The sequence below is a fragment of the Rhea pennata genome, chromosome 5, assembly GCF_028389875.1.
Source record: "Rhea pennata isolate bPtePen1 chromosome 5, bPtePen1.pri, whole genome shotgun sequence".
NCBI classification, from domain to species: domain Eukaryota; kingdom Metazoa; phylum Chordata; class Aves; order Rheiformes; family Rheidae; genus Rhea; species Rhea pennata.
In genome coordinates, this window is record NC_084667.1 from 54,913,566 (window position 1) to 54,930,149 (window position 16,584).

At 39.3% G+C, this 16,584-nt stretch overlaps 3 protein-coding genes across 10 annotated transcripts in view; 2 read left to right on the forward strand and 1 right to left on the reverse strand.

Annotated features, from left to right (window-relative positions):
• Nucleotides 1-4,885, reverse strand: part of ATG2B (autophagy related 2B) — a 42,457-nt gene extending 37,572 nt beyond the window's left edge. For 3 of the 4 annotated variants that reach the window (XR_009958498.1, XM_062576402.1, XM_062576401.1), the window contains exons 1-2: nucleotides 4,724-4,885; nucleotides 866-1,028 (exon numbers count right to left, since the gene is read on the reverse strand). Coding sequence is in view for 3 of the 4 variants with exons in the window: in XM_062576402.1 (XP_062432386.1) it covers nucleotides 866-1,028; nucleotides 4,724-4,885 (325 nt within the window). In the remaining variant the exon portion in view is untranslated. Of the gene's footprint in view, nucleotides 1-865; nucleotides 1,029-4,723 lie in introns of those variants that run through there. The other variant, XM_062576404.1, reaches the window with a different exon arrangement.
• Nucleotides 4,886-5,406: 521 nt separating this feature from the next.
• On the forward strand, nucleotides 5,407-9,521 carry GSKIP (GSK3B interacting protein). 3 transcript variants are annotated; one of them, XM_062576742.1, is made up of 3 exons: nucleotides 5,407-5,515; nucleotides 6,521-6,779; nucleotides 7,416-9,521. In XM_062576742.1, exons 2-3 carry the CDS (start codon nucleotides 6,522-6,524, stop codon nucleotides 7,575-7,577), a joined length of 420 nt encoding a protein of 139 aa, XP_062432726.1. In that variant the 5' UTR covers nucleotides 5,407-5,515; nucleotide 6,521; the 3' UTR covers nucleotides 7,578-9,521. The 3 variants fall into 3 exon arrangements, with proteins under 3 accessions (XP_062432726.1, XP_062432727.1, XP_062432728.1); XM_062576743.1 differs by lacking the exon at nucleotides 5,407-5,515 and adding an exon at nucleotides 5,620-5,949; XM_062576744.1 differs by lacking the exon at nucleotides 5,407-5,515 and adding an exon at nucleotides 5,970-6,380.
• AK7 (adenylate kinase 7) overlaps nucleotides 7,575-16,584 on the forward strand; it is a 28,133-nt gene continuing 19,123 nt past the window's right edge. For 2 of the 3 annotated variants that reach the window (XM_062576739.1, XM_062576740.1), the window contains exons 1-5: nucleotides 10,577-10,663; nucleotides 10,979-11,173; nucleotides 12,350-12,458; nucleotides 13,397-13,491; nucleotides 14,123-14,233. In XM_062576739.1, coding sequence (XP_062432723.1) covers nucleotides 10,577-10,663; nucleotides 10,979-11,173; nucleotides 12,350-12,458; nucleotides 13,397-13,491; nucleotides 14,123-14,233 — 597 coding nt within the window. Of the gene's footprint in view, nucleotides 7,628-10,576; nucleotides 10,664-10,978; nucleotides 11,174-12,349; nucleotides 12,459-13,396; nucleotides 13,492-14,122; nucleotides 14,234-16,584 lie in introns of those variants that run through there. The other variant, XM_062576741.1, reaches the window with a different exon arrangement.

Below are 16,584 nucleotides of genomic sequence, written 5' to 3' on the forward strand. Positions count from 1 at the left end.
TAGGATCTACACAGTTTTTCACATCTTTATAATGTATTAAAACCAAAATACTTTCTTCCATTATCTCTACACTGTAAAAAAGAAAACAATTCTAAGTCCTTCAGACATCCATTCAAAAATTTCCACCCATTAAGAATAAATAAGGGTCCCATATGTGATATAACAACACATCGTAACAGAATATCTGTAGGTTTGATAGTGAAAATTTACCACCAGAACAGTCTAATCTAGATCAGCATTATACGGACACAAACAAGCTAGAAGAGCTCAGACAATCCTCTCAACATTATTAAAGACAATAAGTATTTACAGTACTTAAAAACCATCATTTTAGAACATGGGAGCAATTAAAATGTATTAGATATTGTCCAAATATACAAGAAGACATACCTTCTACTCTAAAGTTGCTGAAGAAAGCCAAAACCCCACTACAGCTCCCCACAATCTCACATTACTGTATTATCCTACAGCCATGTAACAGCAAAAATCCACAGCTACTAACACTGATTTAACAGCACTGGGCATTCTATACTTACAAAACCTGGCTAACAAAAACTTCCTTCCACACAGAGCTTTAAAATATATTTTCACTTCAATACATCTGAAACTGTTCAGAAGAAGAGATATAGTAATAGGAATTTTATAAGCTTTTTAAGTTATTTAATAGAACAACACCCAATTGAGAAATACCTGAGAGGTTTTTTTTGTCGTCGTTGTTTTGGGTTTTTTACATTCTCTGCTGCTAAAGCACACAAATTAAAGGATGCTTTAACTAAGGCAAAATAACTATCTAAAGCAACCACAGCCTTTTACTTTTGAAAAACTGTAAAGAACCTCCTTATGAAAAATGAAAAAATAAGCATACCAAGCCTTGGTCTTGGTCTGAAGACCATCTCTAATCCTTTTACTTCTAATGCACAGTTATCCTGCAGCAATGATCCCCATGGAACAGATAAAGAAATTGACTGGATAAAGCCATCTGTGACTTCCAAAGGTGCATCTGCAGACTCCAGGATTTCATTTAGACACTAAAAGAAGAGAATCAAAAAAATTACTTTCACAATTTGGAGTATTATAATAACAAATGAAACATACACAGTATATCAAAAAATGATTTACACTCAGTGAATCAATAAACTGGCCATTTCCCAGAATTTTGATGCTCTCATAATTTGTTTCATACTAATTACTGAGCTTTTAACATAATACAGATTCTTCTGTGGATAACTGTACAATCTGTGCTTTTGGAGTATATCAAATTCTATTATACTACTGCAATAAATACTGCAGTAGTGGCACAAGCCAATCTATTCTTTTCCTATTAATTCTTGAAGAAAGTTGAAAAATGGCTGGCAGAGTAAATATGTAAGATTTATCTAGTTTCTATGTATTTCATTGGATGTAATGCAATGCTCATTTTATATTTCTCTGTGACAATGGAATGAAATAATCCCCTTCCACTGTATTTCATACGTGTCATTTCTAATTCAAATTTTAATGACTTCAAAGCAGTGCTCAGCACTAATAAGAAAAAGTAAAAATCAGAACTCAGTTGCCAGACTAGTATTCTATACACACTGTACCATTACTAGAACCCTTCACAGTAACATTATAAATAATGCTACAATCAAATTGCTCTAAGAAATACACAGTGTGAAGCAAAATGGATGAGAAAAATGGAATACTGGTCCTGAAGAAGTAATGTAGTTTTAAAAACAAACAAACAAACAAACATTTTCCAGAACCTTTTTAGTTCTGGAAAATATTCTCAGAAAAGATTCCATTTCTGCACTGTATAGCTTTCGTAACAACTTCAAAGAGTCCAAGCAGCCTGTTACCCAAGCAAACATATTCTTCCTATTAAAAGACTGTATGGTTGAAAAAAAAGAAAACAAAAAGTGTAATTTGTATTCCCAACCAAAAGTTCAATCATTTCCATTTCAACTAAATAAAGCTTTCTATGCTGTTCGAACAACATAAAGTCAATCTCAATCACACACCAAATTTGCTGAGTGCAACTTTCCAATGTAGACAAGACCTTGATCAAGACTGTGGTTTCAAAATTAGGACCTAGTGCTCTATAGGCAGAAAAGTATGTTTTTGACTTTACCACTTTGATTATAGTCACTAATTTCACCTGAAAAATTCAACAAAAGTTAAAAAAAAAAAGTTTAAAAGTTATTTACAAGTCACTTATAATTATTTTTAACATTTATTACAATTATAAACATTTAAAAAGAAAAAAAAAACAAAGAAAATTTTAGAAACAGAGGAAAATGAAATTCTTCTGTCTCCAGTTATAATTGGCCCATCATGTTAACTTGTAGCTCTTGCTTAGAGTCTTAATAACTTTGCTTTTACTATTTTGTTTGTTGTATGTTTGTCTTTTCTAGTTTCTGTTCCAAAGTCCATAGAAGCAATAAGTGACATTTCCTTAAAGAAACAAAATCTGAAATATCTTCATGATAAAATTATTTGAGAATCAAATAGACTAAAATTCAGTAACATTTAAACTATATTTTGATTTAAGCGTAATAACTGCAGAGATGGTAATAACATCTGATAAGGCAAAAATAATGATGCAGTAAGAAAACTGTGATATTTGAAAGTATCATAGATTTATTTAAATTAATTTAGCCTGTAAAAGTTAATTTATCTTTAAAAGTAAGTCAGTTAATTCTCAAATCTATTTTTGAATAAATCTAAAGAAATCAGACTTCTTTTTGTCAGCAAAATACATGGAAATAGAAATTCAACTATTTTACTATATTTCTTATTATTTTAAAATAAAAGCTTAGAAATTCCCACTTTTAGACAGCAATGCTTTATAGTTAAATTAATTCACAAACAATCCTGTTGTTCCTACTAACTAATGTTTAGAGCATTCTAAGTGAAATTTTAAAACTGAGGCACTATGTTCACATCAGGACTTGTTCCCACATCTTTGACAGAAAGTCTCCAGTTGGAATCAAAGTAACATATCACATACACTGAAATTCAACCACAAGTATCACGAGTTACATTTTGATTTTTATTAAGCAGTTCAGGCCCCAGCAGACAAAGAGGTTACAGGAGAATACCTGAGGCCATTAAGGTTTCTCTATAATTTGTAAACACATGTACAACACTGGCTAAAATATTTACAATACTCTGATGAACAAAGTATCCACAGAATGGATAATATAATGTGCAAAACTATAGCCATCCTGGTGATTCATATAAAACAAGCTTACAATGACTAAGAGGAAAAAAAAGGAGCTGTAATACTTCCGCAACATCTGCTTTTGCAATCTGTCATATGTGAGAAAGTCACGTGCAGAGAGCCTCTAGTATGTCGTATATTGTTTACAAGCCAGAGAGAAAAATGCTGATCTCCAAATCGGGAATATAACCTAAGCAGTACTGTATATACATCTAATTACTGAATATACATATTTAACTTCATTTACTACCCTTCCTAACTGCTACTGTTTCAGAGTGTTTACATTTTAAATACTGTCAGTTTGTTTAGTGAAAATTGCTCTGAGATCCACTAGAGGGCATTGCAATTCTATTAAAGCCTATCAGCCTTTCTTGCTTCCTACAGAAAATAAGAGCAGTTCTGTGCAGAGCCAGAAAAACACACAGACGCAAATACAACGTTGAGAATTTCTGCAAATGTCTTTCTACTACCACTCTCAAATACGCTTTCAAAGAAACAACTAGTAAAACGTTATTTGCAAATATCAGATACCCATATGTATTTTAAAACCTAACCAGTATAGCCTTATACTAGTATCATAAAAAAAATGTTTTGAAAACAGTTTGTAAAACAGTAAGTCTGTATAGCTAGTTAATCATCTCTGCTACCTTGGAAGTCAACAACTCACACATACAAGAACATACAACTTCTTATGACTAGCTTGCCTGGCAGGTAGAATTCAGTAGCATTGGTAATTCAGCCAAGAAACCATACAAAATACTTACAAACGTGGACAAAGCTCCTTGGATTACTACTATAGAATACCTGTATGTATCTGCATATGTGCATGTGTATATATGTATACATGTACATATATACAAGCATACAGATTAGGACAGAAAAAAGCTTCTATTGGTTCAAAATGTGACAATCCATCTGCTATGTGAACTCCCAACAAAACTGCAGCTTCACACTTCTTGTCAACATATACCTTCACCATTTCCAGACATGGACAAAACATTTTGAAATTTATGTGAACCAAGTTCAACATAACATTATCCATAAAAGTCAAGATGGTTCTAGGCTGAAGACTAAACACAGTCACAGCAGGGATAACTTTATGCTTTTTAACATCTCTATTAGCCATTAGTAAACGTGCTTCTCAGCTACTACAGCAACAATTTCTAGTAGTCTGAGCAATAGCAGCTCCTTTTTCTCCCTGAAATGTCAATAGTTCTTACTTCCTGGTTAAAGCACAATATACACTTTTGTTTCATTTGTTTGCATTTCTCAGAATTAAAATAAGAACAAAACCAAAATCTGGCTAGAAAAAAAAACTGCAATGAACATCCAGTTTTAATTTTTCATTCTGCTCACATAACAGAGAAGAGTTCCCCGGACAAAATGCTAATTACAGCTCTAACATTTTTACATAAAGGAGGCTGGGTAATGAAAACAAAGTGGGTGGCAGCGGGGGGCAGGGAATCAGCTGTCCCTCAGACGCAGCAGGAGGTGAGGGGCTGGAGAGCCAGCATCTCTTACCCACTTATCCAGCGGGACCTGCGCCAAGGAGCCGGTGCCCTGGTACAGATCCAGGCTGAGCTGCTCCAGGCTGAGCTTCTCCTGCAAGAAGTGGCCCAGGTACCGCTGCAGCAGGTACCGGCAGGCCCTCTTCTTGATGGACTCCGAAAACGGCCACGGCATGGCGGCGGCGCGCCGGGGGCCGCGGGGCCGCGCGCCGCGCCGGGGTCGGGGCCGCGCTGGCCCTGCGGCGGGCGGAGCGGCGGAGGCGAGCGGCAGCCGTGGGGCCCCGCTCAGGGCCGGCTACCGCAGGGGCTCCCCCCCCTCGCCGCCGCCTGCCCTCAGGGCGAAGCGCCGCTGCCAGGTAGCGCCATCCTCACTCGGCCACCGTCGCCGCCATCTTCTCGGCGCGCCGCGGGCGCGGAGGGGCCGCCGCGGCGCGCTGTGCCGGGGGGATGGGGGGGGGGAAACGGAGGGGGGGCGCGCGGGGCCCGGTGCCGCCGGCTGCGGCGCGCGCGGGGGCTGCTTGTCTCCTTCCTCCCCCCGCCGAGCGCCGTCACCGGCACCGTGACGTCCGAGCGGAAGTGGCGTCCGAGCGGAGGAGGCGGGGGCGGAAGTGGCCTCAGCGGGTGGGCGGTGGCGGCGGCGGGAGGGCGGTGCCGCGGCGGCGGCGGCGGCGGCGGCAGCAGGGCCGCCCGGGGAGCGACGCTGTCCCTGGCCGCCCGCGGGGCCGGGCCGGGCCGGGCGGAGCGGCAGGCAGCGCCGGGAGCTGGTCGGGGTCCGGCAGCGGGGCCTCGGCCGCCGCCGCGGCTGGTAGGTGCTGCCGCGGCGCCGCCCGGGGGGAGCGGGGCCGCACAAGTGCGCGTCCGCCCCCCCCCCCCCCCCCCCCCCGGCGGTGATTAAGCGGAGGTGATTCACGTAGACGCGTAGGCGAAGCCGCCCTGCGGCCGGCCGGCCGCGGTGTTCGGCTTCCCTGGAGTTCGTGCCGCAGATGCGGGGGGCCTTGCTTGGGAAGCGAGGAATTTCACGCCGTGGGGGGAGTTGCGCCCTGCGGATCGTCTGCTTCGCTCCTGGCAGCAGTACTGGCCTCAGCGGGCTTACTGAGCGCCCGGGGCAGCGTCGCGGGCCGCTTTCCCCACTGGTCACAGGTTACCTCGGACCTCAGGCAGCATCGGCACCTGGAAAGCGCGTGTTGGGACCCCTGTGGTAACCCGTGCAGAGGTGTTACTGACGGTTGTGTGGGAAAGGTAGCTGTGTCTGCTTCTGAAATGCGCTGACAATTGCGTATAAGAGAACTGTTACTTCTGTGAGGGTGAACAAAAGGCTGTTATTCCTAATCTGTCCTTAGAATAAGCGATAACCCATTAATTCACAAATGTTCACGTATATAGTCTTTCTTAAATTCCCCAGTAATAGCTTTTTGTTTTCAACAGCTCTTGAATTCACCTTTTTCTCAGACATAACTTGTTTTCCTAACGTGTTCTGGATCAGCAAAGTGCAGAATTGATTACTGCTGAATCATAAGATTCTTATACAACAGAAAGCGAATTGCTGGTGTGTGAAGAACAGGTGAAACATCTGTGATACTGATTTTATGTGCTGATATCACCGTCTTGAACTGCTGTTCTGAGCATTTTGGTGTAGACTTCTCTGGACTGTCATTCTATGAGTCTCAAAGGTCACTGGGTCCCATATTTTTGTTTGTTTTGGACAGTGATAAAACATGAGCTATATCTTAAATAGACATGTTTATACTGATAATGTTTTATGTAGACTGTAGTGGCATTATAAGTCTAAAATAGGTGTTTCTATATGCAGAATGGAGACTGATTACAATCCTATGGAGATGCCCAATAATATGGGCTTTGAAGAGAATTCTGATTATAGAGACTTCGATGGAACGGATGTGAAAGATATGAGACTAGAAGCAGAAGCTGTTGTGAATGATGTTCTATTTGCTGTCAGCAACATGTTTGTCTCAAAAACCCTTCCATGTGCAGAGGATGTGGCCTATATCAATGTGGAGACCAGGGAAAGGAACAAATACTGCCTGGAGCTCACGGAAGCAGGACTTAGGGTAAAGTAATTTGCATACAATTTGTAAAGTCTCTTTTTTGAACAATGATTATTGTAAAACAGGTATTTAGAAAAATACTTAAGTGGCACTAAAGAGGTCTACATATTTCTCTTCTACTTTTATGGAAACCTGTTCCGTATGTATTCTCCTGAAGAGTGTAATTTTAACTAGTCACTTCAAACAAAGCAAGGGGGGAAGATGCTGGAAAAACAGATATTTATTTGAGGTACTCCCAAGATGATGAGGATTGAAGCTCCTAGCAGACAAATGCATTGCAGGCAACTTTAGTATTAGAGTTTCTCGGCTACCTAAATAAGTCAGTGATGCTGTATATATGCAACTCCTTTTTACACCATTCGTATTACTTTTTACACCATTCATATTACTTTACAGGTACCTAGATGTTAGATTTTTTTTTTCAAAGGTCACAATGATAGATTTTACTAATATCTGAGTTTTGGACAAAAAGTATTTGAAACTGTATAAATACTATATTATTATTAAGCCACATGGTAGAAAGTACAGATTGCAATACTGTACTATTCTGACTGGCAAAAGTTAAACTTTGATTTCTTTGTTCCCCATGACAAGGCGATCTTAATCACAAAGATGTAACCATTGATTTTTTTGTTGCAGGTAGTAGCTTATGCTTTTGATCAGACTGATGACAGTTTACAAACGCCATACCATGAGACTGTCTACTCCTTATTGGACTCTCTCAGCCCTGCTTATCGAGAATTTTTTGGAAATGCATTACTACAAAGACTAGAAGCTTTGAAGAAGGATAGTCAGTCATGATTCATCCTGAAGTGAGAAAGGTTAATGCTAAAAGGAATCCTTAGTATAAGGTATTGAAATCTTTCTTACAAACGTATCTTAAGCTTTGTTTCTTGCATTAATATCTAATTCATTGTAGTACTGATGCATAACATTTTGCCTCAGTTGGTTTGTTAGCTCAAAAGGCCATGCAAGTCTCTCAATAAATTGTAATATCTTTCTTGTTTTCTTTCTGTTGTAAGTAAACAAATAACTTGCTTCCTGTAACATTCAAAAAATGTAGTCTCTTTTCAAAGTGTTATTACTGAAAACTCTAGAAAATGTCTTAGTGAGAACTGTTTAGGGCCTGAATGTTGTGTGTGCAAGTAGTGATCTTTTTTTTTTTGTACTTGCTGATTGTTTTCAAATATGCTTTTTAAAATAGATGTTAATTATTTGCTTTACCCAAATAATGGGGAACTACTGTTTTGCACAGAATAGAATTGCAGCTTGTTTTGCTGCATAAATCAGAAAATTGTTTGCTTCATTAACAAAAAGGATGGCTCTTGAATGCTTGAGCATTGTTTATATAGTGACAGTAAATTATAAACAAGTCTATAAATTTATCTGTCCTTGTCTAACACCTAGCAAACTCTAAATAGTAACGAGCTGTACTGTTAATAGGTGAATGTATTGTCTGAATTGCAAATAAGCTAAGCACAGAAGTAAATTAGGGTGTAACGACCTATGTTTTCTTAAAGATGATGGTATATATGCTATATGTGTGTGTGTATATATATATATGTATGCTATAGTGTAACTGTTGGGAGGTTTGGAAGACACCCTAGCCTGTTTACTATTCTGAATGTGTGTTTACATGATGTACCGGATATAGCCAAGTGTATTTTTCCTTCAGCCATTACTTTTGATAATATAGTACTTCAGCACTCCCATGCTTTTGCCTTTTCTCTCTCCAATGTACAGCATCCTCTTCTAATGAATTCTAAGTAAACACTGTAGTGTTAATTGCATTGCATTGGTTTGCAACCAAGGGCTGTATGAAATTTATTATGACTAATACCAAACTGGAAGGTGTAACTTGTATTTTCTACATCAAAATGGTAGAAAGCTCTTTATAAATCTGTTGTACTATGCTCAGTTTTCAAGCGTGTATTGAATGGTAGACATTTTAAAAATTACAGTTGGCTAGAAATACCAGAACAAACATTCTGTGATGATCATGCTTTTTGTATTCTTGTGTTGTTCAGTATTTGCACATCTTTATTTAAATAATCCGGCCTTTATTCTGTGCTCTTAGCTCCCTGGATTTATGCTTAGGGATAGCTCATCAGCTCATGTAAACTCACAAGTTCCATTGACTTCAGTGGAGCTATATTGACTTATAGAAGCTGAGGATTAGTCATATTAATTGGAGAAGCCTAGCAGAGTATTTATAATAGCTTGGGATAGTGATATTATAACTGTGACTGACAAGACAGCTTGTAGTCAGAGCTTCTGTTTTCTAGAGATTATTTTAATATTTATTTCATTTTTTTAGATTGAAATTTCTGATGTTAATCCTCTCTTGTAGAGTGTGCTTTCATGCTCTAAAAATTGTTTATGGGCTTTCTTTTGCACACAGATTTGTGGCATTTTGTTAGTCCTCTGTGAGGAGAATGTACTTTACTGAATTCATATTTGAATATTTTTTCCTTACAACTAACTTACATGTTCCATTTCAGTGACTAAAGCATTAAATAAATGCACCACTCTGTTGTGGTTTTCTTGGGGGAAGGGAGTGAACAAACCAAGTTCTGTATCTCCATAAACATCAGCTAATTATTTGAAAAGCATCTTTGGCTGCAAACTCACAACTACTGAAACTTTATGGTGGAAAATAAGGTAAATAATTGTAAAGATGGAACAGGAGAGGAAATGTTAGATGTTCACAGGGAAAAATGTTAAAGGTTATGATACATTGCTGGATTTTATTTGAGACATTTTTAAAATGCTGTGTCATTTCAAGTGCTTATTATAAACCTTAGCTGAGAAATAAAGCATGTATTTTATGGGTGTTATCAGAAGAAACTTCTGGTTTCTGCTGTAATACACTGCATTGTAACTTGCTCAAAAATGAGGAAGCCAGTTTCTCATTCTGTGTTTACTAATATGAAGAAAATGCAGTTCTTAGAGATAGGAATTGCTGCCTATATGGAGCTTCTTCAAAGTGCTGACAACAAACATACTCAATTGGTCTCCTTAGACTGTAATTTTGTTGCCATGACCTGAAGCAGCTGCTCAATCTATGAATTGCACCTTTCCTGATGATAAGATTGTATGCTATTATTAGAAGAAAATAACCAATAATGTGCTTTGGTGGTTCAGGTAAGCGATCACTGGTAATTTGTTAAAAAAGCTAGATGCCTGCTTCCTCTCTGAAAGTATGTCTGCTAATACCCTTGAAGAGGGTTTTATCTTGGGAATCCTAAATGCATTATGTCTTGTGCACCGTCCTCTATACGTGGAAGTCGGGAATAAGGTCGTGGCTTTATCGACTGCCAGTATCCTTGTTTGTTGTGGAATGTGTTTAAAAAAATGCACACGCTAAATGCCTGTTAATGGTAGTCTTTGCCCTTTATGTTCCTTGGCAAACTTCTGAAAAACAACTTCTCGGGTAAAATGCCGGGATGAGCAAAAATTGTTTTTCTGAATAGCGCGACGCCCTGGGTCAGGGGAGACGAACGCGGGGCTCTGCTGCTCTGGCTCTCCCTCGCCGTCGAGCCCGCCTCAGCGGAGGAGGAGGAGGAGGAGGAGGAGGAGGAAGCCGCCGCCCCGCGGCTGCTCGGCCTGCGGCGGGGCAGGGCCGGGCGCTGGCGGCCGCCGCGCGCCGCCGTTCCCGGGCCGAAACGGGCGTTTGCTGCCTGCGAGCGCAGCGAGGCCGGGGGGGCGGGGCCGTGCGCCGGGGGGGCGGGGCCGTGCGCCGGGGGGGCGGGGCGACCCCGGGCCGGTCGCTTAGCGACGGCCGCGTCCGCGGCTCGGCCATGGCGGCGGCGGCGGCGGCGCCCGCGCGGAGTCAGCGCGTCTTCCTCAACCACCTGGACTCGTACTGCGGCCGCAGCGTCGGCGAGGTGGCGGCGGCGCCGCCTCCCCCCGCCTCGGGCGCTGCCGGGCGGCGGAGCGGGGGCGGGAGGGCCCGGGGGCCGCGCAGAGCTGCGAGGGGGGGGTGGGTGGCGGCTGGGCGACGCCGGGGGAGAAGGCCCCGGCGCGGCGCGGCGCGGCTCGGCTCGGCTCGGCTCCCCGCGGCCTTGGCGGCACAACCCGGATAAAGCACCGCCGCTGCGGAGGCGCTGCGGGCTGAGGCGCGGCGGCAGGCGCGGGGCGCGCCGGGGAGGCCGCGCGTGGCTCGGTGTGCTGGTACACAAAGCGTGTCCTGTGTGTTGCAGTATTTATCCAAATGTGTCGTTGGGGCATCGCTTGAAGACGTAGGAGAGGATGATGAGGAAGAAGAAAATGCGTCGGATGGTGACGTTTCTAACTTGAAAGGAGGCCCAAGGCCAAAGGAGGGAGTCTACCAAATAGTGGGGACTCTTTCCAAAGCAGAGAGCAATAAACCATCTTTTGCAGAGGAAACCTATGCAGTAAGTAATAGTCTTATTATTTCAGGTCACCGTCAGGCAACATCAGAAATACTGCAAGTCATTTAAAATGACCTGTGTTAACAGTCTCTTGTTGCTGCTGGAAGCTTTACACATGTATTACCTCTGCTTCCTGCACACTGTCATCTACTCCCTGTTGGATCTGATCCAGCAAATGTTAAAATTAAGGGATTCCATCGACTTAAAATAGATTAAAAAAATTTTGACCAGTTTGGAGAGGATATCATCTACCCCACAAGCCGCAAGCCTGCTTTCTTTTTTCCCAGAAAACACACGCAATTCTCTCTCTCATCTCTCCTATGTATTTTAGCACCATTTTAAGCATATTGGTCCTAGAAACAAATTCAGTATCTTCCCTTCCCTATCAAAATGCAGTATCTTCCCTTCCTAACTATCTGCTGAAATCAGTACTGTCACTAATGACTGATTTTTCTGAATACCTACATCTTTGTACAAAGATCTGTTCAAAGTTCAGTTAAGTAAAGGGGGCTTACTTTTAAGAACGTGGTTGCTTAATGTTTTCTGACAGTAAGATTGCCTTTAAGTGTCTCAAGTGTGGTTATACAGAATCTGTTCAAACATTTGACAATTTTGATAGGAACTTCTACCTAGCTGAAATGTTCAATCAGAAGATTATAGCTAGTAGTGTTTAATCTTAATTGCTACTCTCAGGCAGTGTGCTTGCTGGAGTGATGCAGACAACATCATATCATTTTTGTTGGATTAAGATTGTTTTTTATTTTGCAAAGAAGCTGACATTTTTCTGACCTCCATTAGCTGACTGATGTTAAAAATACATGGATATCTTTTTGATATTTTATACTAATTTATTATTTGGTATCAATTGCACTGAAGATATGAATCTTAGAATTTTACTTAAAATTTTATCTCTTTTTGAACTATGTTAATCTATGCTGTAGATTAGATGTTTCAATATTTAATTTATACATCAGCCTTTTATGTGACTTAGTTCGATATCAGTCTTTTAAATTATTCTAACATCCTCTTTAGAAGTCTACATGTGAGAAAACTACACTCTATCAGTAAGTTAAACTTAAAAGGAATTGTGTGTGTATATATATATATATATATATAAATATATATTTATATGTATATCTTATATATTTTTAATGAAGGATGCTGACTTTTTTTCCACAGGTTTCTTCTCGAGAAGAACTTTTAAGTCATTTGCTTGAGTGTGAGGTCATTTTATATAATATCACTGAGGACGTAAATCAAATTGAGGAAGCAACATGGGCTGCCTCTGGTTAGTACAGCCATCAACTGAACGGAAAGTTGGTTGCTATACAGTCATCAGAGTTTACCATAGATGTATAATGAAATAACTTGATATTTGTAGTTTATTGTAATATAAAACTAGATTCCCTGAAGGAGATGCACTGCGTGAATTTTTCAATTACTTAACAAGGGACCTTGGAATGCACTTTAGAATACATAAGCTTGAGAAGCTGTCATAGAATTGTCCAACACTGTTAAGTGACATATCAGTATAGGCAGTTGTTTCCCGAAATAACTATCCACTGTCATCTATATGAATTAGAAAGTGAGTAGAAAATTTGCTCCTGTGTTATTCAAATAATGCTTCAATATGTTATATTTTGACTCGAAACTGCAGTGAAAATGGGTGTTAATTAATTTTTTATAACTTTTTCCCAATTATAAAGTCAAATTATAGTGGATGTGACAGTACAATATTATTCTTTACATGATAGTTAAACTAAATTATACTCATGTATTCATAGTGTAAATACTGTGATAGCATTATAAGTTTTAAAGGAACTAACAAACTCTAACCTACATTTAATTATTTTACTCTGAATTAAAATAAGGAGACTTTCCCTAGAGTTCTGTCAATTTTTCTGTTTTGATGGAGGAAAAAAAAAATATTTTTTTTCAATATCTCAGCAGCCAATAGAGATGAATCATTTTCTACTATAGATTGTTTTCTTTATTGGCATGTTAATGTAATTCTTTATTGGCATATCATTATTTTTTTATTTATTTTCTTTCTTTATGTATTACATTCATTTTATGGCAAGCCAAGTAAGGAGTATTTGCCAAAAAATGGGTATCATGCAGAACATTATAGTATAGCTGCTGCGGGCTGAGGCTTTTTATAAAAGCAAAAATACTGTTTGAGAAATACAATTTACAATAAAAATATCTATTTCCTTTATTAAACAGCACTACATACAGAGATGCAGCGTTTTGAGACACTGAAGATATTCATTCTCATTTCAACAACAATGAGCTGGGCAAAAAGCAAACCCCTTGATCCAGTAAGCAATAAAAAAGAACCCTCCTTTTTCACTAAATGCTTTCTATTAAATGTATGCAGTTAAACTCTTTCAGTATGCATCTCAATACTAACAAGTAAGGTTCAGCAAGTCTGTTTTTCTAGCAGTCTGTGCACCACTGCTTGCTGCCAAAATTGTTAAATTTGCTCCACTAGACAAAGATCTTTAGACACCGGGCTACAAAGAGAGGGGAGACGTACAAACATCAGGAACGGTTTGGCAAGAGGCAAGACCTATGCTAACAGCAATATGTACTGTCTTTCAGTCATACAAAATCCTGAATTTACTATATTTTTTATTACTGTATTTATTTTTAACCAGTGTCTATATGGATAAATGCTTATATCTGTATATATAGATGTGGGATTATCATCAGGAATCATGTGGTACACTTTGTAGTATGTTATTGCAATTCCTGAATTTAGAGTCTTACATAACATGTGCGTAGAAATGTTATCTGTAGCCATTTTCAAAGATTTTCATGTTTATGTAATGCTATATAGAGTATAAACTTCAATTTTTTAAATATAAGAAGTACTCCTTAAAGTTTGCTGTGAAAATATCAAGTTTGATGTTTTCAAAATGCTGAAGTATTAAAAATATTCCTTCCTAGGAGGATTCAGAAATTGCTTTTACTGATGAAGATTATCGCAGAAGAAAATCTCATCCAAATTTTATAGATCACATAAATGCTGAAAAACTTGTTCTCAAACTTGGAAAAACTGTATGTAAAGAATTTGCTTAAGTATAGATTGTTGGGCATTATCTTAATAACAGAATGTTGCTGCGTTATCTTAATAACAGAAGTTACCAGCAGTTTTAATAAATTTTAAGGGTATGTTGTTCTCCGATGAACGCAAATTACACCTGCTATTAATATCAAGTACAAAGAAGACAATAATCTCTTCTGAGATATAAGTGTCTACATAATATAGATCTCTACCTTCCAAACTCTGCTTTTTTTTTTTCCCTAGGTAGCGATTAAATGTTGCTTACCTCATTAAAAGAAAAAAAAGAAAAAAAAATCTGGTTTCAGTAGTTGTATCAGAGAGAATCAAAGTTGGAGACTGTTTGAGGAAAGAAGGCTCAAAGATGAAAGAAAGTAGAGGAAAGGGGTATTAACGTAGTTTTAAAGAAAAATAACATCTGTCTTGAAGTATTAGCATGTGATGTTGTCTCACTGAAATACTTAGAAGTTACTCTGGTAAATACTTTAGTAATTTGGGCTGCACCTAGCATGTTCCTGGATAGACTAAGCACATGGAGCAGAGAGCTTGTTGATATTAGTCCACTCTTGTAATTCATTTTAAAATTGTGGCCAAAGAGCTGACCCAGAATAACTACAGCAAATATTATCACTTTATATGCATTTTATATGCATTTCCTTCACCTTCATTTATCTCTACCTGATTAGACTATTAATCTTAGTGAACAGACGTCTTTGTGCATTTAAGAGCTATTATTAAATAGATAACAACAGTGGCTCAGATCCTGCTTCACGGCTTGAGAAAATTGGAGCTGTTTTCTCTAGAGTCTGTGGAGGTTAGGAACAAGAACTGAAAGACAAGGAAATATGCTGTGTTATGAAGGCATTTGGTCACTCTTTTTGTGTGCTAGCAGTCTTCCATAGTGAGGTGTAGGTGAAAATGAGATAATTCAGCATTCATAATGGAAATTTTTATGACTAATTATACAAGAAAAAAAATTTGCTCTGAATTGAATATATAAGCTGTTGTCTTATACACAACAGAATATGAATCCATATTCATATTCTGAGAAAAGAGCACTAGAAATTGTATTGTGTTCTTACGTGGGTTTAACAGTACAGAACACCAATAAAATCTGTATTACAAATTGAAAAAGTTACTGTTACTTTTCCTGCACTAACATGGAGGTCTAAGATTATGGAATAACTCTTGTAATATTAGAAACATGACAATTACAACAAGGTCTGCTGAACTTGGTAATGAGTTCTGCCACCAACAAATAGCCCATAAATGAGTCATTGGAACAATTTGTTTGAGTATTCTTAAGTGTAGAATCACTACACAACGAAGCTAATAAAGGTATTCATATACAACTAGCTCGTAAATTTTTGCAATGCTGAGTGTCTGTTAAAAAGACAGCATACTGCTACAGATTGTTCCACTAAGTACTGCCATTTGAGTATTTTGAAGATATGCCTCTTGTAGGCTTTCCAAATAGAGCCCTTTTTTTCTCCAGGGCCTGCATCAATGGGTATCACTGCCCGTGGCTAGTTCCTGGAAGTGCTTTGGAACAGGAAGTCTCTTGAGTATTTGTTCTCAGCAGATCAGAATTATCTTGCTCTGTTGATAGCTGAAGATTTCTGGATTACAGTTCTTACTAATACCTAAATTTAGTGGCATCTCGAGAAAGTGTCATTTATGAAAGAAAGGTCCTTAATTGGCAAAGATCCTTAATTTGTCCTGCAAAAAGAGCTCAGCAGAAAATGCCGAGATTCAGTAGCCATGTCAGTCATATAAAAAAGATCTGGTCCCTAAGAGTAAAAGGGTTTCTTAGCCCTTTCCTTACCTCCATTTGGAATGCAATCCAGCAGCTCTTCTTGCTTAGGCAAGACTTCATCCCTCTCAGTTAGGATACCTCCCACCTATATTTTTCTTTAAATTCCACAAGAGTTGTGAGCTGAAAATCTTTGCTTTTACCACAACCTTTACCGGCGTGGCAGGGAATCCAGGCTGTGTAGCTTTTCTCTGAGAGAAGCCACTGTCTCCAAGGTCCTACTGAATTTAAAACTCTACAGGAACATCTACCACAGACAGAACATCTCTTTATTTCCCAGCTGTGTGTTAAGTGGCACCTCAGTTCCTGAGTCAATGAGCCCGTGAGTTTTGATGTATTTTCCACCTCAGTCATTTTGCTGGGCAGGGGGAGAGTAGGGGGAAATCTCCCAAAATGATTATAATGGCTAGAATGTGACATCTAGTGGCTTTAATGAATATTACACAGAAACTTGAAGGTCTTTACTAATGACCTGGACCTAGGTTGAAAATTTGTATTTCAGTGAGCTGTAGCAGAGGGTGCCAAACTGGTTTG